This window comes from Hyalella azteca, unplaced genomic scaffold (genome assembly GCF_000764305.2).
Source record: "Hyalella azteca isolate HAZT.00-mixed unplaced genomic scaffold, Hazt_2.0.2 contig11868, whole genome shotgun sequence".
NCBI lineage: Eukaryota > Metazoa > Arthropoda > Malacostraca > Amphipoda > Hyalellidae > Hyalella > Hyalella azteca.
Window position 1 is genome coordinate 241,964 of NW_025941848.1, and position 27,958 is coordinate 269,921.

The 27,958-nt window shown below is 38.6% G+C and overlaps 1 protein-coding gene across 3 annotated transcripts; it reads left to right on the top strand.

Annotated features, from left to right (window-relative positions):
* The first annotated feature begins 690 nt into the window (after positions 1–690).
* LOC108671566 (glucose dehydrogenase [FAD, quinone]) lies at positions 691–27,958 on the top strand. 3 transcript variants are annotated; one of them, XM_018159124.2, is made up of 14 exons: positions 691–1,166; positions 9,053–9,261; positions 10,616–10,805; positions 11,610–11,744; positions 12,051–12,172; positions 17,267–17,323; positions 17,824–17,937; positions 18,506–18,662; positions 19,222–19,376; positions 20,147–20,321; positions 23,445–23,518; positions 24,502–24,653; positions 24,950–25,011; positions 27,210–27,958. In XM_018159124.2, exons 1-14 carry the CDS (start codon positions 1,040–1,042, stop codon positions 27,290–27,292), a joined length of 1,812 nt encoding a protein of 603 aa, XP_018014613.1. In that variant the 5' UTR covers positions 691–1,039; the 3' UTR covers positions 27,293–27,958. The 3 variants fall into 3 exon arrangements, with proteins under 3 accessions (XP_018014613.1, XP_047738997.1, XP_018014612.1); XM_018159123.2 differs by lacking the exon at positions 691–1,166 and adding an exon at positions 2,267–2,582; XM_047883041.1 differs by lacking the exons at positions 691–1,166; positions 17,267–17,323 and adding an exon at positions 2,266–2,582.

Below are 27,958 nucleotides of genomic sequence, written 5' to 3' on the forward strand. Positions count from 1 at the left end.
AACTTGATTTATCTTCCATTTTCGCTTATTTTCTTGCTTCATTTGTCAATTCCGACGCTTGAATTCATAATACTTATTCCAAAATCGTTTACTGGGCGAAGCGAACAAAAATTTTTATGAGATCAGTGCTTGCATCCCAAGGTAAGTTATTTTTGCGAAAAATTGAGACAAAGAAGATGATTTGATGCGAAATTACTGCTACAGACTCGATATATAGCTGAATATGAGCTAATTTTGAGCGTAATCGTCCTTATGAGAAACCTAAATGGTCAAGCTGAGGCATTCTATATAATATGGCTACTTATAATATTTATTCTCAGTCGTTGATATAATTTAAGTAAAGTATAAACCCTTAAAAACTGTCTCAAAGTGAATAAAAACTATATAGGTATGACTTTTTGCAAAAATTCATCAATACATTTTCGAATTAATGATAAGATTCTCACTGCATTTTATTTCATTCGACAGCGAATAATGATTGTCTTAGACAAAATTTTTTTATTGAATGTCGTTGTTTGGGTAAGTACGTTGTTTTATAAAAATTCGCCTGATATGAGTCGAGTTTAAGGAATTAATTTGATAAAACCTAAGAGTTCTTGCGTAGGTCTGTGTAGGGCTCTTATTTCCCGGCAATGTTGTTAGAGGACCGAAAGAGTTAATAGTTTGAATGCTCAGGGAATGTTTTTTTTTTTTGTCTTTTGTCCACTGAAGTGCACCTTTTTGGCTAGCTTCTGCTCTGCCCGGTGCAAGGATCCATAGGTCCAGTATTTATATCGCAGCGTTTTCTGCATGGGGCTCACAATCAAACTTGCTGTGGCGCAGATCGAGTGCAACTGCAACGGTCAGCAACGAGGCGTGTGAAGCCTCATAGATCTGAGTTTTACGAATGATATCTTTTACATATTTTAGTTCGCTTAAAGACTCATTTATTTACATTAAGAAAATAAAATAAACTTATAGCCGAGGTTCAAGGACCTACCTCAAGGTACAGCCCAGTAGATATATAATCAGTGTAGAGTGTTCAACACAATTCGTCATCATGAGCTCTTTATCAGTTATGAGTCTCATAACAAAATTAGCTGCCATTATTGCTGGGATATTCACGCAGCCAACAGTTTATCCTACGAGTGTTATGCCTCAGGATACAATCGTCGACTTCATCGTAGGTGAGCTAAAATAAATCATTCGAAGTTAATGTTTCCCCATAATGTTGTAAGAGGATCGAGCGAGTAAGTAAGAGTTTGAATATTTAAAACATGTTTTTTTTTTGTCTTTTGTCCACTGAAGGGCATCTTTTTGGCTCGATTTTGCATTGCCCGAGGCAAGGATTTATAGGCCCAGTATTTATATTGCCGCGTTTTCAGCATGGGCTCACAATCAAACTTGCTGTGGTACAGAGTGCAACAGCAACGGTCAGCAACGAGGCGTGTGAAGCCTCATAGATCTGTCATCTGTGTTTTATGAATGATATCTTATACATATTTTAGTTTGCATAAAAACTCATTTATTTGCATTAAGAAAAAAAATAATCTTATAGCCGAGGTTCAAGGACCTACCTCAAGGTACAGCCCAGTAGATATATAATCAGTGTAGAGTGTTCAACACAATTCGTCACCATGGGCTCTTTATCAGTTATGAGTCTCATAACAAAATTAGCTGCTATTATTGCTGGGATATTCACGCAGCCAACAGTTTATCCTACGAGTGTTATGCCTCAGGATACAATCGTCGACTTCATCGTAGGTGAGCTAAAATACGCTTAACGTTTATAGAAAACAAAATGCCATCAATTTCTAATGAAGTTTAAGCCTCATTTTAATAGTTTGATTCTGTCTCTTATACACATCTAGATGTGTATAAGAGACAGAGAATATCTTATGTAAATACGTACAGCTTGAGACTATCTTACGTAAATACGCACAGCGTGAGACTATCTTACGTAAATACGTACAGCTTGAGACTATCTTACGTAAATTCGTACAGCTTCACGGCAGTATAGCATGCAGGTTAGTGCTTAATTTTCTCGATCATTCGAAGTTAATGTTTCCCCATAATGTTGTAAGAGGATCGAGCGAGAAAGTAAGAGTTTGAATATTTAAAACATGTTTTTTTTTGTCTTTTGTCCACTGAAGGGCATCGTTTTGGCTCGTTTTTGCATTGCCCGAGGCAAGGATTTATAGGCCCAGTATTTATATCGCAGCGTTTTCTGCATGGGCTCACAATTAAACTTACTGTGATGCAGAGTGCAACAGCAACGGTCAGCAACGAGGCGTGTGAAGCTTCAAAGATCTGTATTTTACTAATGATATCTTATACATATTTTAGTTTGCATAAAGACTCATTTATTTGCATTAAGGAAACAAAATAAACTTATAGCCGAGGTTCAAGGACCTACCTCAAGGTACAGCCCAGTAGATATATAATCGCTGTAGAGTGTTCAACACTTTTCGTCACCATGAGCTCTTTATCAGTTATGAGTCTCATAACAAAATTAGCTGCTATTATTGCTGGGATATTCACGCAGCCAACAGTTTATCCTACGAGTGTTATGCCTCAGGATACAATCGTCGACTTCATCGTAGGTGAGCTAAAATACGCTTAACGTTTATAGAAAACAAAATGCCATCAATTTCTAATGAAGTTTAAGCCTCATTTTAATAGTTTGATTGGTGGAAATTTATTTCTACCTATGGAATTATAAATTTATTTCAAATAAAAAATTATTCTAATAGATATAAGTACAAATGTTTTCCTACCTACATAAATCCATTTAGTTTAATCTATTTCTACATATTACCACGTTTTTCTTGACTTCGTTTCGTGTCCGTCTGTCATCAAAAATTCAAACCTTAATTTAGAGCATTTCTAAACATCCTAGTAAGCTGAAATTTGGCATGCATGCTTATGCTGCCTAACAATTCAAGATTTGATCATCAGAAATAATAATTTAAAAAAAATTTTTTTTTGCAAAAAAAAATTAGAAGTAAAAAAAAAACACTAAAAATTCATGGTTTGGAATTGAGTTTTTTCTCGAACATCCACACTTGCCTACCGTGGAAATTGATTTGAATTGCTAAAATTGCTAACTAGAAAGTAGAAAATAAATAAATCTAAAAATTTTTTTAAAAACCCTGTTTTTCTGGTTTTTACAAAATTAAAAATAGTGAAATAAAATAAATAAAAAAAATTTAAAAACCACGTTTTCTTAACGGACAAAAAAGAAAAACATTTACTCTTACATAACATTACATAACATTTTACATAACTTAAATGTTATGTAAGAGTAAATGTTTTTCTTTTTTGTCCGTTAAGAAAACGTGGTTTTTGAAAGTTTTTTTATCTATTTTATTTCTACTACTGCCTACTGCTACTGAACGATTGGACATTTTACCCTGCGCGATTGTGCACCTGCAGAATTGAAGGTTATTTGCTGTGGGGAATCCATGCACGCAAGTTGACCAATTTTCCTCGTGATTCCTCAATAGGAAAATTCTAAATTTCTTATTCACGTGAATAGGGTATAATAAGCAAGTTTTTAGGGTATAATATTAAAAAGCGGAAAGCATAGTTTTGATAAGATAATGCACCTATCAATGAATTTATTTACAGCGAAACAAACACTTTGGAAATCATATTGTAAATTCGTGTTCGCTGTTGAAACTTTGGAAGAATTATATTGCATTTTCAGTAAAAATTTTAATTCTGAGAAATTTTCACAACAAAATCAAATTGAAGTCACAATAGGTTACTTTTTGATCCTAGCTACATTTTGCATCATGAGCCGGAGGTGCACAGCCTCCAGATTTGTTATGTTCCTGTATGCAATAGCACGTCGTGGATTATTATAACACCATATCTCTAACATCCGAGCTTTACTGTCTGGGAAGAACTTTAATTTGAACGATTACATGATTTCCTACGGAAACTCTGATGACTACATAAATATGTGAACAGCTTCAAATCTTCTGAGAGTGTTAAAAAAATTCAGTGGTGATTTCAGATTTGGCTTCACTAGGAAGCGAATTCCAAGGTAGACGGAAGATTTCTACGATTAAGGACACCAAACTTGAGTTCGAGGAGATCAACATGTGACCATGTAATCAGGAGAACTTCTGCGTTGTTAGTGGTGGCAAAAAAACTTCCCTGCGTGTCAGTTGGCTATATAGAGACCTTCCTTATGGCATGTGATGGCAAAAAACTCCAAATTTTCATGCTTTGGAAAAATAACTCCCGTGCCCAGTAAAAATTGTTTGCCGTTCTAATGTTCTCGAAGTGACAAATTACATTGAATATTATTTATCTTAACTCGTGCCTGTCATTGGCTTGATCTCTGGTTGGAAATATAAAATCGAGTATATATACGGGCAATAAATTGAAATCAATGGGTACCGATCATATATTTGCAGAAAAATCAGTAAGTTGTTGAAAATAGGACCTCCTTTGCTCCATAGTCACCATTAATGAGAACATCGATTAACAGTAAAATGCGTGAAATAATTCTCTCAAAATCAAAAAGAAAGGCATTGGAAAATAACTGATTTTTTATTTTTTGTTGTATAAACAGCAAAAAATGTAAAAAGTTTCTTTCCATGTTTCGGACATCGGCATGTGCCACGTTGCAAGGCTCGCGTGATGTTGAATGGGGAGCCCATGCATGCACACTGATCGAGTAATGAGTGTCCAAGAGACTTAGTCCTAGTAGAGATACACTTTATGCCATTGTGTGGGTTATCTTGGAAAAATATTTATTCTCAGCTACGTGAGAATATCTTATGTAAATACGTACAGCATGAGACTATCTTACGTAAATACGTACAGCTTCACGGCAGTAAGACGGTATTCGCCAGTGCCACCGCGGCCTGTGAGCCCGGCAGTAAGACGGCACTCGCCAGTGCCACCGCGGCCTGTGAGCCCGGCAGTAAGACGGCACTCGCCAGTGCCACCGCGGCCTGTGAGCCCGGCAGTAAGACGGCACTCGCCAGTGCCACCGCGGCCTGTGAGCCCGGCAGTAAGACGGCACTCGCCAGTGCCACCGCGGCCTGTGAGCCCGGCAGTAAGACGGCACTCGCCAGTGCCACCGCGGCCTGTGAGCCCGGCAGTAAGACGGCACTCGCCAGTGCCACCGCGGCCTGTGAGCCCGGCAGTAAGACGGCACTCGCCAGTGCCACCGCGGCCTGTGAGCCCGGCAGTAAGACGGCACTCGCCAGTGCCACCGCGGCCTGTGAGCCCGGCAGTAAGACGGCACTCGCCAGTGCCACCGCGGCCTGTGAGCCCGGCAGTAAGACGGCACTCGCCAGTGCCACCGCGGCCTGTGAGCCCGGCAGTAAGACGGCACTCGCCAGTGCCACCGCGGCCTGTGAGCCCGGCAGTAAGACGGCACTCGCCAGTGCCACCGCGGCCTGTGAGCCCGGCAGTANCATCAATTTATAATGAAGTTCTAGCCTGATGTCAATAGTTTAATAGGTAGAATTTACTTCTTCCTATAAAATTTTGAATTTATTCCAAATAAAAAATTCTTTAAATTTAAATAAGTAAAAATTTGTTCCTACCTACATAAATTCATTTACTTTAATTTATTTCTACATATTCTATTACTGTCCACTGCTACTGAACGATTGGAAATTTTACCCTGCGCGATTGTGCACCTGCCGAATTGAAGGGGAATCCATGCACGCAAGTTGACAAATTTTCCTCGTAATTCCTCAATTTCAAACGAGTCACTATTGAAGTTAGTATTGGTTAATTTTCGATCCGATCTACATATTGCATCATGAGCCGGAGGCGCAACAGCCTGCATATATATTGTGTTCCTGTACGCAATAGCACGTCGTGGATTATTAGAACATCATATCTCTAACGACATCTGTGATACTTGGTTGCCGAGCTTTACTGTCTGGGATGAACCTCAATTTGAACGATTACGTGATTTACTACGTATACTCTGATGACTACATAAATATGTGAGCAGCTTCAAATCTTCAGAGTGTTAACAAAATTAAGTTGTGATTTGGCTTCACTAGGATACGAATTCAAAAGTAGATAGAAGATTTCTACGAGGAAGGACACCAAGTGAACTTGAATTCAAAGAGATTAACAGTTGCCATGCATGGAAGCAGAAGAACTTCTTTGTTGGTAATGGCGGCAAAAAACTTCCCTGCGTGGCATTTGGCTAAAGATCTTCCTTGTGGTATGTGATGGCAAGAAAACTACCAATTTACATGTTATAGAAAGACAACTCCCGTGCCTAAAAAAACTGTGTAGCGTTCCAATGCTCTCGAATTCAGTCCTGTCGAACTTTCCATTTCACAATTGATTCTCTGAAATTTTTGGGTCTGTGATAATGAAAATAAGTAACAGTTCCCTGTAACATTGTTTATCTTAACTCGTGCCTGTCATTGGCTTGATCTCTGGTTGGAAGTATAAAAACTATTATATGTACGGGCAATAGATTGGAATCAATGGGTACCGAACATATACATGCAAAAAAAAATCAGTAAGTTGTTGAAAATAGGACCTCCTTTGCTCCTCAGTCAGCATTAATGAGAACCTCGATTAACCGTAAAATACGTGAAATAATTCTTTTAAAAACAAAGGGAAAGGCATTGGAAAAAGAATTAATTTTTTGTTTTAAAAACAACATAGTTTCAACAAACATGTTTCGGAAATCGGCATGTGCCACGTTGCAAAGGTTCGCGTGATGTTGATTGTGGAGCCCACACTGATCGAGTAATGAGTGTCCATGATTTAGTCCTAGTAGAGATACACTTTATGCCCTTGTGTGATTTATCTTGGAATAATATCTATTGTCAGCCACGTGAGACTATCTTATGTAAATACGTACAGCGTGAGACTATCTTACGTAAAAACGTACAGCTTGAGACTATCTTACGTAAATACGTACAGCGTGAGACTATCTTACGTAAATACGTACAGCTTGAGACCATCTTACGTAAATACGTACAGCTTCACGGCAGTAAGACGGCACTCGCTAGTGCCGTATCGGCATGGCAAAAAAGGCTTATCAGTGTTACGTCTGCTTCTTACTCATGCTGCAGGTGGATGAGAAAGTTTGTCACTATTAGGACAGTATGACCCATTTATTCTTCTGAATGCCGGCAATGGGCAGTGCCGCAAACAATTCTCATTTTGCTCGTCCACATGGCATTGTGATAACAACAGGCCATGTACTAGCACTAATCAAAATTTTTGGCTGCTAAATGAGACATTGCGACGAACAAGATGATGTAACAATAAATTCTGAGAATAGGTAAAAAAAAAACCTGGATGAATTTCTGAAGACAAGATTGTGTTGGACGGTGTAAGGTTTTATTCAAGTAATAAGAAAACTGCTTGCCACTATATCTATACAGATAGTTTTATGAATGATATCATGTTAGGAAAAATTTTCAGTCGGCGAAAAGGTCCATTAACGAGTTAATTTGTAACCCTGCATCTTTCGTCTTAGGATCGAAGACTACCTCTTCTCAATGAGCGCAATGTGATACCAAGCTACCATTCAATCTTCATTGATTTAAAGCAATAGTGATTGATTGATGAATCTATCAATCTATGATGCCATGCCTCCTACATTTGTGTGTTTTTTGGGCTTTCGGTAACTTTTGGCTAGTGACCCTGAAGAATCTTCTTAGCCGCATCACGCCCTGCGTAACACCAAAGATGAAGACCCTAGTGATTCTAACTTCTTTTCTCAAATTTATCCAGTTGTTTCCTAATCAACATCGTATAAATAACTATTACCTGCTTGGCACCGAAAAACTGCCGTTTGCTCAACTGCTGGAATTCAAAGCCCAGTCATGATCGTTACACTGCCAATCTGAAGGCTCTTCCAAGCTTGCTGGAAAACGGTGCTAGCCAGCGCCACCGTGGCCTGTAGGCACCGGCAGCAAACCCGCACTAGCCAGCGCCACCGCGGCCGGTGAGCCCGGCAGTAAGACGGCTTTCGCCAGTGCCACTGCGGACTGTGAGCCCGTGTTGTGTTTTTCTGCATTCTAGAATCTTCGAACTGACGATTAAGCTAGACTTCGAAAAGTTTTATACAAGGACATGATTTTTGTAAAATTTTCTTGAATTTGAAATGTATAGTGAGTTGACGATTAGAGCAAACGAGTTACATCAAGTTGAATCAATGCATTAATATAAATTTCGTAATAACATAACATAACTTAGTGATGTCGGCGCTTAAGAGAGTAGGCCTGATGTGGCCTGTCGCCAATTCTTGCACTTAATTAATTTCGTGACTTGTTCACAGAAGATCTAAAATCGTGTCCTTTGACCGGATATTTTCAAGACTGACGATAGTTTGAAATAGCTACTAGACTTCCACCAGGTTCGATTTGGTGCGAGGCATTTCAAATCTGAACATATATTTTTCCATAGCTTTATCTAGTCTGTTCTTGAACGCGTTCATACTTGGAGCACCACCGATGTAATCGGGGAGGTTGTTCCACATTCCGGTTATTCGAAGCGAGAAGAAATGTTGTCGTGTGGATAAGTTGCAGTGCAGTTATTTTAGTTTATATCCGTGGCCCCTGTTATTAGTTCTTGTTTCAAATTCTAGTAATCCTTCGGGGACCTTGTATAAGCCATGAGTTTACTTGTATACTTCAATTAGGTCCCCACGCAAACGTCGATAACAGTGGCTTGGAAGCTTCATAATCTTTAATCTTTCATCATAGGACTTGCCATTTAAGCCTGGGGACCTCACATCTTTGTGTTTTGTACTTCATCCTTGTTGCAGGTCTTTGAACAATATCTATTAAATTTTTGTCCTTTGCAAGTCTCGGTGACCGCAAAAAGTTTCCAAACTCTACATTCGGGCGTACGACAGCAACAAACAACTGTTTCATCGCTTTTGCATCTAGGAACTCGCAGGAGCGTCTGATCAGTCCAAAAAGTTTGTGGGATTTATTGGCTTGCGTACTAAATCGGTAGATATTTTTTAGGTGCACGAGGCGAATCCATAGGGAAACAAAGATCAGTTGGCATTTGTGTTTGATGTATTAAAACCATCGTCTCTTTACCCCCCCGCCAGTGGGCGCAGGCTCAGCGGGCAGTGTGGTGGCTGGTCGACTCTCCGAGGTGCCGGAATGGGAGGTGCTGGTGTTGGAGGCCGGAGGACAACCGCCCACGTTCACAAAAATTCCGTTCCTACATTTTGCTTCTGCTTTTCCAAACGTATCTTTCGTCAACAAGTATCCGACAATTGCTCCAAAATACTCTAGTCAATTTGGCGTGTTAACTGTGAGTGTGACAATTGTAACTTTAATTATATGTAAATTGACAATTTTTTGTGACTTGCAAGGATTTCTTGTAGCTTCATTTCAATATAGAAATATTAATGTGCCCATCTTCAATTGAATTACAGAAAATTTGGAAACAATAAAAAATGAAAATGATTTAGACTCAGACTTGGAAAGTTAAAAAATCCTACAGAAGAATCACAGAAACTCTGTTAGAATTTTGGCTGTGATTGTGGATGGGTGTGTTTTGTCAAGAATATGGCTTGTTGTCAACATCGGAGAGGTAGCATTTTTTCTATGACAGCATGCACTGCATTACGGTAACTATCATGTATGACAGTTTTGCATCTTCTTCCCGACGTACACATGAATGCAGGTACATTTCGACTTATGGCATTGAATTACGAACGTTGCCTCCCGATGGTATCTCACGTTACCAGCTACTATAGGGCCCATACCCACTTAAAATTTAGGGCAGGGAATAGAGCAGGCCGTCGCCGGCTGTATAGAGCCGACGTAGAGACGCGACAGAGTCGCGATAGAGCAGAAATGTCCGCATTAGAGACGATATCGCCAGCCGCGTCGCAGCGCTAATTAACCTCTGAGTATCTGCCTAGGTGTGCTCTGTCCTGCCGACACGCAGCCCTCACTGAGCACCGCCTGCTCAAACCAGCCCAACGCAAGCTCTGGGGCTGCTTTGGCAGTGTGCGCGGCAGTTACGCGTTACCGTTTGTCAACGATTTAAAAAAAATTTTCCTTCTCGCTCAGAGATCACCTAGTTTTCTCTCTTGCAATGGCAGGTTGTATTGACATCGGTTTTTGACATTCACATCGTCTAGACTTTAGCAACGATATTTAGAAACTAACAAATTCAATTATCGAGGAAATATACACATCAAATTACTCACCCCTATGAACTATCTGCGAACGTCGACGGCAGCTCCGGGATTCTTGACACTCCAAATGGCATGCAGTTTAAAAAGATGCATTCGAATCGTCATGTGCAAAAGTTTGCAGCATAGCTTGTCACTAAAACTCCACAACTTTTTTAAGTTAAACCATTTGATTAAATCGACTAATAACGTGGATATCATGAATGTTCATGGTCTCTTCGTGCCGAAACTACCGCTAATGCCTGATCTAAATCTATATAATAACCGAAATTTATTTCTGTATTGATTTTGCACCAAAAAAATTAAGTAAGTTCTGTGGGTTTAGTATTGTGATTGAACGGTTTAGAAAAATATCCAAATAAAGGTCATATATATATTTTTTTATTTGTTTATTTAAGGTAAAAAATTCTAAGCTCCTATTCTTTATAGTCGACCTATAAAGAATGCAACGTCTTTATACAGGATCCAAGGTACACCACGGGAAAAATGGTCGGAGGATCAGGCGCCATCAACCAGATGGTCCACAACCGAGGCAACCCCCAAGATTACGACAATTGGGCCCAGTTAGGAAACCCAGGCTGGGACTGGGAAACAGTTTTGAAATATTTCAAGAAATCTGAAGATTACCGAAGTCCTATGAAGCCTAGAGATGGTGAGATGACATTTCAATAATCTAATTACCCTGGGCATCTATAACTAAACACAAAAAAGGCTCAAGTCCCAAATAACGTCAAGGAGTGACAAATTTTTAGTAAGGCAGTAATCGACTGAAGGTTGATGATACATCATGGTTAAAATTCAATTCAGTTTCAGGTTACGGGATTGTAAACCATGAGTATTAATTTGACTTGTCATGCAAAGGGCTCATTAATAGCTAAGCAATTATTTTTTGTCGAATAACATTATTATTCGGCCGCGCTTGGAAGATATTTAAAGATTTAGAAGTTAGATGCTTCGGTTTCCAAATGAGGAATATTAGTCTTGTGCATTTAATAGAAAAAGGATTGTGGCGCAAGCTGAAATTGTAAGTTTTCCACTAGAAAGGGGATTCGTCTAAGGAATGCACAATCAACTAAACTAAATACACTCAACACGAGTTTCATTCTATAATGTGGGATTTCAATCTTTTTTCAATGTGATTTAAATCTTTGATCATGATGGATTAGAGGTTTCAATCATTGATTAATAATTTCTAAATCCTTCGATCTTGAAGTTTTCCAACAATAGTCTTTTCAGATAACAATCATTCGGATCAGTGTGCAATAAATTAAAACCTTTTCAACTTTTTCGCCATGAACTGTTTTTGAAAAACATATTATATATTTTCCTGGACGGGTTTCTTCACAGGAAAAATAACTAAGATCAAAACCCGTAAATGCGTCCTCTCTAATCACTGAACATATTGACAATTTAATTATGCGATATTTCTACACTTGACATATTAAATCCTTCGCAGCTCCATTCCGTGGGATCGGCGGTCCTATGAGCGTGCAGAAACTTGGCTGGATGCCGCCGGTTGGTAGACTTGCTATACAGGCTGGCATGGAGGTGGGCTTACCGGAAATCGACTACAACACAGATACAAAAATCGGTAAGAGTCAGAATTTTTTAGCATTATATTCTAGAATATTTCTTTATTATCACTGGCCAGCCAAGCGAAAATTCTCTTAGGGCACTCAAATCATTTTCTGGACATAACGCACAACGTATTCTGATTTCATGAATTCTGGCTACAACGCTGCGCTAAAAGATCGTTTCCGGACTGAGTTTTTCAACGAGTGAGATTTCAGTATTCGAAAGAGACATTTAGTAAAAACTTCGAAATAACGAATGTGAGCATTTAAGTAAATATATAGTCTTCAAGTCTCTGAGGTTCTACTTTGTTTCTGCCCGACAGGTAGCACTATTTTACAGCTAGCAACTCGTAATGGCGAGCGAGAGTCTTCGGCAGATGCATTTTTAATGCCAAACATGCAACGCAAAAACCTGAAACTACAAATCAACTCTCAAGTAATCAAGGTGAGAAAATACTCTCGTTTCTTCGAATATTTTCGAGGTACACCACGCGGTAGTGCTACCGTCAGCAGGATGTTGAAAGCGGTTCATAGCATCCGCAAGTGTCCTAACTACGAAAAATTTTCTATCTTCACTTCGATTCATAAAAGTATGACTTCACATGAAAAAATTTTTTCAAGCATGGTTATAATCGTGTCGGCTTTGAATAAGAGCTGGTATGAGGCCGGCATGCCCCCCGCTTTGGTTGAGTCGAGGTTTATCCCTTGTCAGGCTGAATAATTTTACTGCGTTAAAATCGTACCAAGTGTAGGAACAGTTGTATCTAAACAGTCTGGTTGAAACCACAAGAAACGGGTTGAAACCAGTAGAGGGCGCTCTACATGCAGTTCGTTGATATTAATAATTAATATTATTTCCTCTAGTCTTTTTTCACATTGGAGTAGAAAAACACTAAATAATACTAAAGGTACATAATAAAAAAATTACTTAAAACGTTCAATGGAATGTCCTTGCACATACAAACTAATGAATTGCACAGATAATTCAATGGATCATTGGATCATTCTGATAGCAGCATGAGATTAAAAATAAGCATAGCAACAAGTGCCCAAAATATCAGATAAAAAACTGAAAATAACTATAGGGGACAACATTTCTGTGCAAAGCTGCTCACATTATAATTAAATTATTACCAGGTTTGAATAAAATCTAGGAACTTTGCTCATGAAACTAATATGTAAAATTTGTTTAATTGTGCAGGGATCTATTAAAATATACCCCCGAAATTATGCAGATTCGTTGTTATCATTTTATTATGGCAAGAAAATCGCTGCTTTAAACAATATAATTTTTTACATGGTTATGAACGAAGTATGGAACTGTGGATGATAGTGTTTCGTCTATCGCCATATATAATTTATGTTGAAATTTCTCTGCTTAACGTTACGTTCAGGTTCCAGATGTTCATAGCTTATCGTTTTGTCAGGTTGGTTCCGAGTGGCTTACTTTAGCGGCGCGAGTGAGAAGTTCTCGAGTCTTAACAAATAACGAATTGTCATAGGAGGATAGCTACGACACATGATTATCTCAATATTTCCTTTATTAAAAAATCAGGGCACTTAATTACAGGGCTGGAGCACGGTGCTAATAATTCAAATCACAATCCTGATTACGGAATAGTCTAGCCCCGATCTAATTAGATATGCACAATAGCTAATAATATTGTCCTAATAGGTCAAAAGGAAATCAGACACTGACACATACCGGATAATTATACCCAAATTTCAACGCAAGCAATACCACTGCCTAGCTCAAGTTTTGAAACAAGTACATCACCGAGAGTTGTGGAGGAGGGCAATCCAACGGAAATATGAATGCAGAGCTTCGGTATGATGCCTGGAATGTTTATCTTGACGATGTTCTCTGGACGAGATTCAATCGCGTAGTCTCCTATGAGCTCCTAGTGCGTGGCTTCTATGAGTTCTTCAGTCCGCGTCCCCTTGAATTCGTTTTTACTCGTAAATTGGAGTGGGTGATGACTAGCTATAGTTGGGAAGCAAGTTCGGTCGGCGGCTGTCCGGTCGCAAACTCTCGTGGTGACTAAATTAGTTTAGGACTTGAGGAACTTCATAGGTCGATCGCAATTTCTTCTACATTGACACTCATATTTATTCTTGGTAGATACTGTCGTAGCTCTTGGCTTCGCTGATAATTTCGTATCCCGCACGTCACAACAGTTGATGCCTCTTCGTAAAGGCCGTTTTCCGCTACGGGACTGATTCTGAAGGATTGAGATTGGCCTGAGACGGGAGCGCAGCCGTGCACCACCAATTTTGTGCACCAATAAGCCCTGAATCGAACGCCTTGGATCTCTCCGGATATCCACCAATCAGCCGTGCACCACTCGGCTTTGTCCTCCTCCGGCCTTGACCACCACCTGCCGTGCACCACCAGGCCGCGGATCGAATCTGACTTCCGGGCATCGTTAAATTACGTAATTTTACACGTTCACCGCATCTGAGGTTAGGTTTCAGATAGCATAGTTCTGTTCCAAAATTTATTGTCCTTCGACAAGTGGCCGTTCGACCGAGGGCTGGTTCGACCCACGGCCTAGATACGGACGGCTTGAAGTGTTGAAGGCCACGTTCCGGAAGGCAGGAATCATGATGGTCCGTTACATCCAGGGCAGTTGTGGTCTTCGGCAGGCGACCCGCCTGAGACCAATAAGCCACATGGCTGGGCCTCGAACTGGCGTGAGCGCTTCCACTACGCGCGAGTGCTGGGACCGAGACTGACCGTCTGGGCTACCGCACTCTTTGGCCTTTGAAGATAGATTATGCTGCCGCTCTTGCTTTACTAGCTGTTGTCACTATGCGAAGGAAACAAAGATCTATTTACCTAATAGCAGTTATGAAACGCATGAATGGTTTCAAACTCCTCATTAACATAGTTTTTCCATGTAATAACATGCATTCACCAAGGGACTAAGAAACAGCTTTATCTTATTATACCTTTAATGTGTCGAGAAAATTAAATGCAATAAATACGTCACAATGTTTAACCATATCTGGTTTTTGGTCTACAGATTTAGATAGGTATCATAGCGTGTTTAACAAATGTTACTACTATTATTGGTTATTGTGTTTATTTACTATTTACTGAGTATACATACACTGTAATTTTAATAAGATAATTAATATTTTTTAATTGACGGACGAGTGAATCCATGTTAATAAACTGATAAAATTTGTTAATAAGAAGTTAGGAAGTATTATTTTCTTTTTTCGATGTTCGTGGATGGATATAATTTTTCCATTTCTTTACTTATTTTATCTAATTCTTAAGATTCTGTCTCTGTAAAAAGCTTTTTACTTGCCAGAGGCAAGGTGCCTCTCTATATAAATCGATAAGCCTTTCAGTGACATCTCTCCTCCAGTCTCCGTCGTGCGACAAGGTCAGTTAAGAGAAGAGGCAGGCAATGGTGCGTCTATTGGAGCGCCAGCCCAACGCACAATCTACTCGAACGAAAGTCACAGCGACACTGCCGCTTCCGCGCTTGCCCGTCACGCAAGTCCAGTGAAAGATTGAACAGGGCTTGAATCCCCGTCGCGCCAGTCTCGATGGTCCGGATTGAAAAAGCCAGCTTTTCAGGCGTCAGTCACACAGAGTTCATAGTGGAAAAGTGCTTTTACCGATTCTCTAGCTTTTCCATGTTCTCAAGGCTATCTTTGCTATCTGGTGGACAATTACAAGGTGCTGTACTCGTTAGACCACTCGGAGCTTCTCGTGTCGTCTCACGGCTGAGTTACAGCCGCAGCAATGATGTTGACCGTACATATATGGCGAAGTCGTGGCCGTTCCTTGTTAACTTTTGGCGTTGTTATATTGTAGTCGTGGTGGTATGAATGACTTGACGTTTCACGCGGCCGTTATTTCGCGACCCGCCGCTCAACGGCCGAAGAAGTTGCGGAGATAGCTACAGACCGTACTGACGTGACGGTAACCACAGTAGAACAACCTTTGGCGCGAATTTTAGGTCTCTTATATACGCTGGTGTCGCCCACACTGAAGCCTGTACCCTCCCAGGGACGCCGTGACGGTTGTGAGTTCCACAAGGGTCAGCATTTTTATACCCTCGGCCATTCCAAACTATAAATAAACCCTCAGTCTCACGGTCTCGCGAACAATAGCGTCTTATGCAAGCTTTACACAGTTTCAACTCAAATTCCCATCGCCTTCTTAACACCTTAACTCTAAGTCTCTAACCTCCAATAACTTTCAAACCTCAAGTTATCAATTAATTCAGCCTCAACCTATCAAACTACGTTCTATACATTATAATATATTTTAAAAGCAAAAACAATACCACAAAAATTCACCATATCTTTTAAATTCCTGGTTAACTTGCGATTTAAGCAAAAAAGTGATTTTAATAATATATTTTAAGTCAGAATAACCGGCGGTCTAATCACCCATCATTAGAATATCTCACTGGATTTGTTCATTCTAATTCCCTTACCTTCATTTGTTATGACTTCACCTTGTAACGCCCTTAATAAGGCTAGTGATATCTATCTTCATTTTTTAACTAATATATGAAATAAAAATGTAATATTGGAATGTCGATGATTGGGAACGAGAAATAGTAAATTTTTCTAATTTTTTCACCAGTACCTCAATGAAAAAATTAAAGACTATCAATCATCCATATTTTTTATGACTGTTTTTGCGGGTGGATAAACGCTCAAATTTTTCTAAGGTTTCAGAGATTTTTATTCAGTGTTTTGAAAATCACTAACCTTGAGCACTATAGTAATAATTAAAAAACCATTGGCAATTTACCCCCATTAAACTCGAAATGAAAGCGGAGTGGCAGCTCCTACAATCTCATTCGTAGAAAGCGGAGTGGCAGCTGCTACAATCTCATTCGTTGAAAGCGGAGTGGCAGCTCCTGCATTCTCATTCGTAGTGAGCGGAGTGGCAGCTCCTACAATCTCATTCGTAGAAAGCGGAGTGGCAGCTCCTACAATCTCATTCGTTGAAAGCAAGTGGCAGCTCCTACATTCTCATTCGTAGAAAGCGGAGTGGCAGCTCCTGCATTCTCATTCGTAGTAAGCGGAGTGGCAGCTTCTATATTCGCATTGGTAGCAAACTAAATTTATTGAATAAGTAAATTAAATATAAGGAAATTTGTAACTTTTTCATCGTCCTGGTGATGAGGCTACTCATCGGCTCGAGGGAAAAACCCCACACTGAATTTTCATAACATTCTCACAAGCTTTGCGATTGAGCATGTACAAGAAATAAAGACATCCTTAAGGATTTAAACTTGGGAGCATGTATAATCCTAGGCAGCATGGGCAGCATGGGGAGCTGCCATGACACCTTGGGTCAGGTCAGGGAGTTCCTCTGATCGATTCCGAACGAAAAAAAAACAATTGAGCTCATTATATAATGGAGCTAACACTCATGTAGCGCTAGTGTGCATAGGTCAGAATGTATAATTAATTTATGCAGGGGATACATTTTTCAATATGTATCTCGCTAAAATTATGAGCTGTTTAAATTCTGATATTTTCTATTATTTTTTTTTTGCAGATCATACTGAATAAAAACAACGATGCAATAGGAGTCAAATATGTTCATAAAAATAAGGCAAGTTCAACATCGGGTGAAGTATGGAGGACTTAACGATACCTAATGAATGTATTTGACAATACAGAGAAAATCTTCCATTGAAGTCAATTTATACAATTTTTGTGAAACAATTGAAATGTTGCTATTGTGAAACAATAAGTTGAACAAGATTGATTATTTATGGTTCTTGTTGTTGCTGAAACGATTTCCGATTTGAATATCTGTAGCCCACGAGTGATATAAAATTGTAATTTAAGGTATTTAATAGTAGTATAAACGGGGAGCCTCTCCTGACAATTAAAATATAATAAAAAAGGGTTTTGCACTCTACGGGCATCTGCAGTGATCAACATAGAAGGAATTACATTTTCGAAAATTGATTTAATGGGATTTTCGTCAAGAAGTTTTCATATAATTCTCCACATTTGCAAGCATTTTTGATCGTTCTAGGGTATAACTCAAGTAAGCAAGAAAACCGTTTAAAATTTCATGAATAAATGACTGTTGTCCCTGATCAGGTGAAGCGAGTGTTCGCTAGGCGAGAGGTGATAATATCAGCAGGGGGCGCTGACACTCCCAAGCTGCTGATGCTGTCGGGGATCGGACCGCGGGAGCAACTACGTAAACTTGGGGTAAGCGACCATAAACAAGTTTAACATTTTCTGTGAAACATACGCATCAAATATTTCTTTGACTGTATCTAAATTCTTATTTCAATATATTAAATACTGAAAAAATTGTGTAGTAATACATTTGACTTCTCATTCGTTATTTATAATCGAATTGATGCAAGCGCAATTGAAGAAATTTCCAGACACAGTATTTTATGATGATAAGTTAGATGTTACTTTCGTCGATGAAAATATTAACAAAATTTACTGCGCATTAGAAACTTGTTTATTCATTTAGCTGTGCGACAACGAATTTAACAGCAAATCATACTTCATTAAATAATCAGGTACTCTCATTACGGAAATAGTTGAAGTATAAAATATGAGAAATAACTTCGTACTTTTTCATTCCTTAATTGGCTACCTTCAAATGAATTTGAATAGTTCGTAGTTCGTTCACAAATAATCCACAAAAATGCAGCCAAGAAATAAAAATCAATGTATTCACTCAATGATCAGTCTTATTATTCGCTCGCAGTTACGAATGGCCTAAAGTTTTTAGTTATTACATCATTTGTCTAATTTGCAGATTGATACTCGCGTGGACTTGCCAGGTGTAGGGCAGAATTACCAAGACCATGTAAGTCTCCGAGGAATAGGTTGGACCATCCACCCAAATATATCGTCTTCACTCTTAGAACAGATCAGCCCGTCGGCGATGCTGCGCTATCAGAGGAGTAGGGACGGTAAGCTACCTACCTCTCTACTACTCTTGCACTCAAGTATCCTCAATTAGCATCAAACGGATTACATCATATGCTATTGTTATAAGAAATAGTTCGGATATGAGATATTTTATGTTTCAATACCGCACAATGTGTTGCATCAAGTGATAATAGGCCTTGGAAGTGCTAGTATGATCATAATCTGTTGAAATCTCGTCGACATCGAGAAAAAAATTGAAAAACCATACCCAACATTATCCAACATGGCCATCTATACTGAGTATTGCGTATATAAGCATTTTCAGAAGTAAACATCTGAATATATTAATCAAAAATCGAACTTGATGCGTTGAATATATTTTCTCTATTCCATTTGGGATGCACTTTTTGTATTTTATTATTTTATGGACTTACATAACTTTATAAAATGAGGATTTTTCAGGCATCAAATAATGACTAGTGACTAGTTTAGAATAATATTTTCTGAATTACAAAAGCACGCTCGTAGAACGTACAACTCCGTGCGGTATTTGTTCACGCTCGTAAACGTGATACTAACTCTACAAGCTATCTTGCCCAGGTCCCTTGAGTGTTCCTGTTGGCATGTGCGCATCGTATTTGCTGAATGTCCACAATCCAGATGAGCCAACCGTTCCGGACATTCAGGTGTTCCTCTTTTGTGCGCTTGACGGACAAGACTATGGTCTTTTCTCCTTGAGCGGCTACCAAGAATCGGTAAGTCTTAGTAAGTATAATTTTCTATCCAAATCGCAAGCTCAGAAAAACATGAAATCTTATGAGCACCTCCTGCTCTCGGTAAACAGGTCGAATGATACAATACTGGTTACCATCAAAAGCCTGCTGCCGTATTGTGGCCGTCTGCCAGAATGGATTTAAATGAATTCGACCGTGTCCTCTAATAAATTTTACTCCTTAACAGCCACAATTAGTTCGTTCAATTCCATACAATCTTTTCTGCAAGTTCAGCTTGTCAATACAATCAGGGTTGGGAAATTTGCAGTTGTGAGTTTCTCGAGTACCTGACCGTACACCCTAATTTTTACTGTCTAGGTCGTCGTTGTTGTCATCACTAGAGTTACGTCAAGTTAGGAACATCTTCTTTTACGGACATATTATTATGTATAAATTTGAACGTTATTTCTAGCACTGCACTGCTCAAGAATTATGAAATTTGAGAGTTGAGGCTCATCGCCTTCCCGCTCATAATCGAAGAATCCATTTTTAAATTTGCCAATCAAAATACTTGAAATACAGTATTTCAGGTTGTGAAGTGTGTAACTACCTGTGGAGTCTTTATATGTATTTTCAATTGTTTACATTACTTGCTCTGATTACTTGCGCTCATTACTGTCCAACATGCCTATACCCACGTCCTTTTTGCAAGATTTACGGATCATATTACCTACCAACACTTGCATACTCATTTTCATTAAATTTAAGTTTTGTTGCAAATGTTTCAGTGCGTATGGCTTTACACTGTCTAGGTCCAAGAATATTATCGACCGACGCTGGGTAGAGATGGATTCTTCATGCTTCCGATGCTGTCCAGACCGAAGAGCGTCGGGACGGTGACCCTCAAGTCTAGGAACCCCTTCGACCCGCCCGTCCTGGACCACAATTCACTCAGTCACCCCGACGACGTCGAGCTGATGGTCAAAGGTACACGGGAAGAATATGGTCTGGTATTTCTTCAATTTTACTAGCAGTCTCATATTCGAGTACACTGTGGCTTCAAGTTCACCAAAATTTGTTAAATATAACAAGCGTCGTTTCTTTAATCTTCTGCCAATTTTACAATTATGAGACACTGTATTTAGCCAAAAAATCTTCTTCTGATAAAATATACACTAAAAATGAATTGCAAAATACAGGGTCATCAATATTTAGCGTTACAACTTTGAAAGGTTAGAACTATGAAATGAAACACAATTGTGAATGTTTGAAAATGTATTTTTGTAGGCAGAGGTTCAGAGATACAATTCCCACAATTTCATTCAATATGTCCACCATCTGCATCAATAACGAGTTGTAGACGCTTAGAGAAAGCCTTACAAGAGTCACGAATGACACTCTGCGGGATTTTGGCCAACTCCTTCAGCAGTTTGACCTTTAGGGCGTCCAAACTGCTATGGTGAACGGTCGAGACCTTGCTCTCAAGGTTTGACCAGATCCCAAAATCCAGAGGATTCAGATCGGGTGACGATGGGGGCCATTCATCTTTGGTAATGAACAGGGTTGGCAATGATTAAATCAAAATGATTAAATCATGTGATTATATCACTGGATTTTTTTTGTAAAAAAATCATGATTTTTTTTCATTTTTCAGATTTTTTTATTTTTTTCATTTTTTCATATATTTAAATATATTGAGTGACAGTCTTAAATTTATATTGAGGTATTGTTATTCATGGTTTAGTATAAATGTACTATGAATGACAAATAGGTATATAAACTTGTTGCCTTTAGTGTGTATTAGGTTCCAATAAATTGCATACATAAAGAAAGAAGAAGAATACATAAAGAAGAAAGTTTATTTTACTCAAGATTAGCATAACATACCATTTAAAATACTTATGTTTGTTATCAGGAAGATGGGGTTTGTTAGCTGCATCACACTGTTGGAGTCGTTCTCGGAAGTTTTCTACAGCACGTTCACACATATGGCGATCGAGGTATGGCCATAGCCTCTGCTGCAATAATCCGTTCCCTTAGCTGTGGTAGGGTGTGAGGGCGACTTCTGAACCCCTTTCTTTTAGATGTCCCCAAAGAAAGAAATCGCAAATGCTCAAATCAGGTGAACTCGCAGGCCACTGTAAATTACCCCTCAGTGTCTGGGAACATGCATTTAAAAACATTGAGTGACATTTGGGCTGTGTGAGCTGTAGCCCCATAAGCCCCATCCTGCTGGAACCACACGTCTCCCAATGCTTCATTTTCAACAATGTTTTCCATCATGGGCTGCAAGAAATTTTGCAACATTGCAGCATAGCTGTATCGTAATTCACTGTTACGGTTACTCCTTCCTCTGAGAACGACTCCAACAGTGTGTTGCAGCTAACGGCCCCTATCTTCCAGATATTGTTTTCAAAACATAAGTATTCTAAATGGTATGGTATGCTAAACCTCTAAGAAAATAAACTTTCTTCTTTATGTACCTCCATTACTCTTTTATTTTACCTCATAATTGCTCAATCGGTTCTGCCCCTCCCCGTATATTGGAAGGTTGAGATTGTATTGACCTTTTAGGCAATTAGAAAGATTTTCCACCCTAATATGAGTATTCTAATGAAATATTTAATTTCAATCTTTAAATATGTGAATTTAAAACTAGAAACAAAACAATTACAATTATAAGACTATATATAAAATAATTAAATGCAGTGAATAGATATAAAATATTTCAATTGTGCACATGTTTATTTCAAACAGTGTTAGATTTTCTCATAACGTGAGTCTCGTTTCAAGTCGTATGAGGTTTGTTTGGTTATCATTCAGTTTATGTTTAGTATTGGTTTATTGGTCTGAATTAAATGGGAACAGTGCAGTCAGTCACTCAGTCACTACTAGTCGGTGTAGTCGGTGTGTATAGAGGGTAGAGTCTGGTAGATTTATAGGACATAAAACTAGTAGATCTATTGATAGTGCTGTGCACTGTGCTATCAGCTACCTATCTGTTATGTGACTCTTCAATGTTTAGAAGATCTGCATTCCTGAAGTGTTTTTGTATATTGAAGCCAGTTAATTGGTCAATATTTAGCTCATTACCTTGCTCCATCCAAACTTTAGAAAGTTAATGAATAGACTTATCAATAATTGTTTACCCAAAAATCCCAAAGTGGTAAACACCACCTTGGCCTGTTGGCCATTATTGAAGGCAATAAGTGCTCTTTTTAGCCATCCATTATGATCCATATACTGTTATTGTTAGTAGGCTAATTGCAACATAAAAAATAGCACTTCAAAAAGACAAAAAAGCTGAAAAAATCAAATAAATCAAAAAATCATGAAAAAATCAAAAATATCATTGATTTTTGATTTTTTGATTTTAAAAAAAAAATAATAAAAAATCACCAACCCTGGTAATGAAGTGGGGAACATTCTCGGACAGCCACTCCTGAGTTGATTTGGCCCCATGGGATGGTGCAGAGTCCTGCTGGAACGACCAGGGGCGTTTTTTGAAGTGCTTTCGTGCCCAGGGCAACAATGCACCAACAAGGATGGCATCTCGATAGTTCTTCTGATTCAATTTCACCCCTTTGTCAACAAAAAGAGAGGACTCTGTTGCGGCTGCCCAGACCATCACTGAGGTCGGGCATTGCTTCCTAGTCACCACACGGGATCCTTCGTCCCACTCTTCGACCAAATTCGACCATTTTGGGAGTTGAAGTGGTGTTCAACATTGAATATCTTCTCATCACTGAAAACATGGTTTGGCAGCGCGCCATCATGAATGCGGGAAAGAAGAATCTTGGATCTTTGGAGGCGTTTGTCAACAACTTGAGCAGACAGTTGGTTATTTTTGACATGCTTGAATGGGGGACAACTTTAGGTCCTTCCGGAGAACAGTCAACATGGTTCCATACGACACATTTGACTGTTTTGCGAGTGTATTTATTTTGAAAAAACAATGTAACGCTAAATATTGATGACCCTGTATTATACATTGCTTGACATCGGGATTGAATACTTACTGATATTGTTGTTCATATTTTATTGATGTATTTTGCGTGAAATAATCTCTTTTTGTTTATTTTGTGTGATAGAATTTCTTCTCATTCGCAGCTGCCAAGGCTTCACTGAAGTTAGGGAATGCCAAGATCTTCCGTAGGGCGCTCGGAGCTGAACCTCTCAAAAAAGTGAGCAGCACAATAATCGGCGTTCAAATTGTTAGCAGGAAATATTATCTTATATTTTTCCTCACAGTTGCCATCAAGATTCATGAAAAATTTATTAAACCATATATGACAAGTAATTTTCTTTCTTAACTTATTGATTAAAATTGTGATTTAACGATGTATATTCTATGTTTTACTTGTGCAAAATTTTTTCTCAAGCTGATCTAATAACCTAAACTCTTATTTAAGTTGTACCTAAATTTATTTTCTTCTGAACGCCTTCGTTTCTGAAATAGGTATGCTCGGGTTCAATTGCACATTGAATGTCCATTATAGTTATCAGTCCAACCTGAAATGCTCCCAGCCGACCGATTCATATATAATTCAACTATAATGCATCGAAATATTCGTGACTAATTGAGAATCAGATTTATACAGATTGAATATGAGTAATTTTTTCCGAGATAGGTAAAAGAAAAAATCAAGCTTAATCATAATCGTGCTTTTTGCAGTACAGCGCCGGTTGACATTTGTGCAAGCTCCTTGCGGAATATAAAAATTGATTATGTCTAACTTATGAAATTTGTCTCTCTCAAAATCTAATTTATTGCTCGCCCATTTCGTGATCTTTTACAAATAATATTTATTCGATCACTTTCCTGTTTCTTTTGCCAACTCAGACTCTTAATTCACGCCGGATTAACACCATACTGCCAGCCAAGCCAGTATTGGACCTTCACGCCAGTGAAGGTCCAATCCAATATTGTTTAATGCATTTCTATAGAAGCATTCACACCAGCCGTACAAAGCCCCTGCCATGCCCATGCATGGTGTGAATGCTGCTATAGAAATGCAGTAAATAATATTGGACTCTGTAAATGTCATGTGCCTGGCACGTGCCCGGCAGTATGGTATGAGCCCGCCTTAGAAGGAACACCAATGTGTCTCAAATGAACGGGTACATTTTCAATATGTGTCAAATGAATTTGATTGCTTGCGAGCAGCCAATTCCTGGCTGCGCGCATCTTGAGTTCCAGTCCGACGACTACTGGAGATGTTTCGTGCGCGGCATGGCTAATGTGATGGCGCACATCAGCGGCACCTGCAAGATGGCTCCAGACTCCGACCCCATGGGGGTGGTGACGCCGCGGCTCATGTGAGACTTTACAGTCTTCCTTAGTGCTAATAAAATAATATTAGTCTAAAAGATTGTCATGTTGCTGAAAGCGGGTAGCCAATTTAGACGAATCTTTCATATGCGCATCCTCATTATTTCGATAACTTTTTTAAAGTTGATCGATGAAAATTAGTTCTCGATTTCATTTTCAGCGAAAAAGAGCTAAATAAAAATATCTCTAACATTTTTAGACGCATGGAAGTAGGCATTGTATGTGAATCGTCTTCGTTAATCACCAAGATAATCCTGCTTCAAAATTTGCATTTTTTTTCCAGCGTGCGAGGTGTCAGGAATTTACGCATCATGGACGCGTCAATTATGCCCCAAATAGTTTCCGGTGAGAAAAATAAATGTTAGGTCATGTCGAATAGAGTAATTGAAACTTTCTAGCTTATTTTAAAATATAAAAGGGAAGAAAACACCACAAAAATTCAGCATTTCTCTATTGAAAACGTTTCGGAGACCAGCTCCATCGTCAGTTAGATAAATCTAGAACACAAATACAGTCAGAAAATTAATAAAGTTTGGAGTCATAAGAGAAAAAGGCAAAAACAACAGAAGTTAAAACCTAAATTTGCAGGCAAAGGGCAGAATAATAAAGAAATACCTATCTATTCACAATTTCTAATAGAGAAGAACTGTAGGCAGCATTTAAACTAGGCTTCTCTTTATAAATAAACAATGATTCCAAAATGTGCAGATCGGAAGCACCAGAACTATAAGCTAAAACCTTAAAGTCAGTGTCGGACACCGGAAAGTTGCACTGTTCGGCGTGAGTGCGCACAGCCGAATGAGGAGGGCGCGATAGTAACTGCCCAGTCCTATAACTCCTCCCTTTATGCTCAGCGACCCTAGTGTAAAGGTTGCGTGCCGTCATCCCAACGTACGCAGATGCACATCGTGCACAACTAAATTTATAAACTAGGGACGATCGCATGTGAGAAGGCGATCGTCCCTAGTTTATAAATTTAGTTGTGCACGATGTACACTGCGTACGTTGGGACGACGGCACTCAACCTTTACACTAGGGTCGCTGAGCATAAAGGGAGGAGTTATAGGACTGGGCAGTTACTATCGCACCCTCCTCATTCGGCTATGTGCGCACTCACGCCGAACAGTGCAACGTTCCGGTGTCTGACACTGACTTAAAGGTTTTAGCTTATAGTTCTGGTGCTTCCGATCTGCGCAGTTTGAAATCATATTGTATATTTTTTAAGAGAAGCCTAGTTTAAATGCTGCCTATAGTTCTTATCCATTAGAAAATGTGGGTGGATAGGCATTTCTTTATTATTCTGCCCTTTGCCCGTAAATTAAGGTTTTAACTTGTTTTTTTTTTTGTTTTTTTTTTCGTATGACTCAAAACTTTATTAATTTTCTGACTGTATTTGTGTTCTAGATTTATCGAACTGACGATGGAGCTGGTCTCCGAAACGTTTTCAATAGAGAAATGCTGAATTTTTGTGGAGTTTTCTTCGCTTTTAAATTTCTAGTGAATCTTTGATTCAAGCAATCTAGTGACATTATAGCTTATTTTAAATCATATGTCATATAATTTCAAAGCCGAAATTTCACGCATAAATCTAATCAAATTATAGAATTATTATACATGACATTTCGGCAGCGTAATTTTTTTAAGAGTTAGCTTCTACAAATGTATTCTATTTTAGATCTAATATACGGATATAAAATAGATCTTAAAGCATAAATGAGGTAACTTTTATATATGTCTATTTTCTGCTACAAATTCCCAAGAGAGAAGTTAAATCTCCAGTCTTAATAAAGCAACCGGAAGAATCTATCCATGACAATTTAAATTATTCATTACCAATTTTTGCACGCTAACATGTAACACGGAAACTATTGACAACATCAAATATTTCGATGGAAAATTTAGAACTTTAATATCGCAGCAGTTCGCGAATTTGATTGGTTCATCGAAGTCGGCGCCCTTCAACTTTCTATTTCAACGAAATGGCGGATTTAACAATGCTGTGTCAGCTGCCTTGCTGCCTTGTCGTAGATATTTCTCGTTGAAAATGCATTTCGAAGTGAAAAAAATTAAGGAGAGTGTGTGAATCTTCCTGAATATGGGCGGCTGATGGCCGCCCGTATTGCGAACGAGGGTTACGGCGTACATGTAACATGAGCGATGTTCATTGTTATTGTTTATAATTCAATGATCATTTCCAGCGTTCATAAGCGGAACATACGGAACATGACCTTGATGGAAAATGGCTGTCTAACTTTTTACCGGTCAACTGAGACAGCTCGCTGTTATTGAAGCACGTAACGTTTATGATCTGGCTCTAGAAATAATTAACTTGTTGAAAGCTAGATAACGACGGAAAGCAATGTGAGCTTTAGTTTAACGTGAGTGGTGTAGATTTGGCCCTTCACAAATACATAGCTCCTCTAAGCCGTCATATGAATAGGTCATGGATATTTTAATTGTGATCGGAAAGAGATATTGTCATATTTGTGCTGATTAAACTAATCACCAGAGTTTGGATCAGTAATGCATTTCTTTTCTTACAGGCAACACGAACGCCCCGGTGATCATGATTGGAGAAAGAGGGGCGGATCTAATCAAAGAAGATTATGGGAAAATTAAACTGTGAAAATATAGAAAGCAATACATACAAACTTCCACGTTCGGAAGATTAACTAACTAATGGACCGATGAGTTCAATTCTGCGAATTTTTTAAACTGAATTTACAATGAAATAGGTCAAATATTTTCATAATACGTTCAGTATATATGTGTAAGGTCTATGACCTCATAAAGTACCACTATTGCCATTACCTTTAATTATGAAAAACTGTGTATAGTAAAATTTGCTAATAGCACCATATTCTTCAGAAAGCACATATATTTTAGTTTTTGTCGCAAATGATTATCAATCAATACAATTTATTTGGAGATTAATTAAACTCAATTACCGTTAATTAAATTTCGATCTTCACAGTTTTTCCAATCAAGCTCCAAACGTTGTTTTTTTTCATGTTACCCCATCTTTATTTTCATCTTTTAAAATATTTTAACCACAAACCCCTGCCTAACTAACTTTGCGTGGATCAAATCTACTGGAACGACGCAAACGACGTTACGCTTATAAAGATTTTTTTTTCGACCAAATAGGTGTACCCACGATTAGAATTTCGATGCTATGTTACTAGTGTTACGTAAAATTTACATGTGTTCATCGTTTCATAACTTTGATAACTATAAAGTTACCAAATTATACACAATTGTCTTCATTCAATAAAAAAATGGAGAGTTTCAA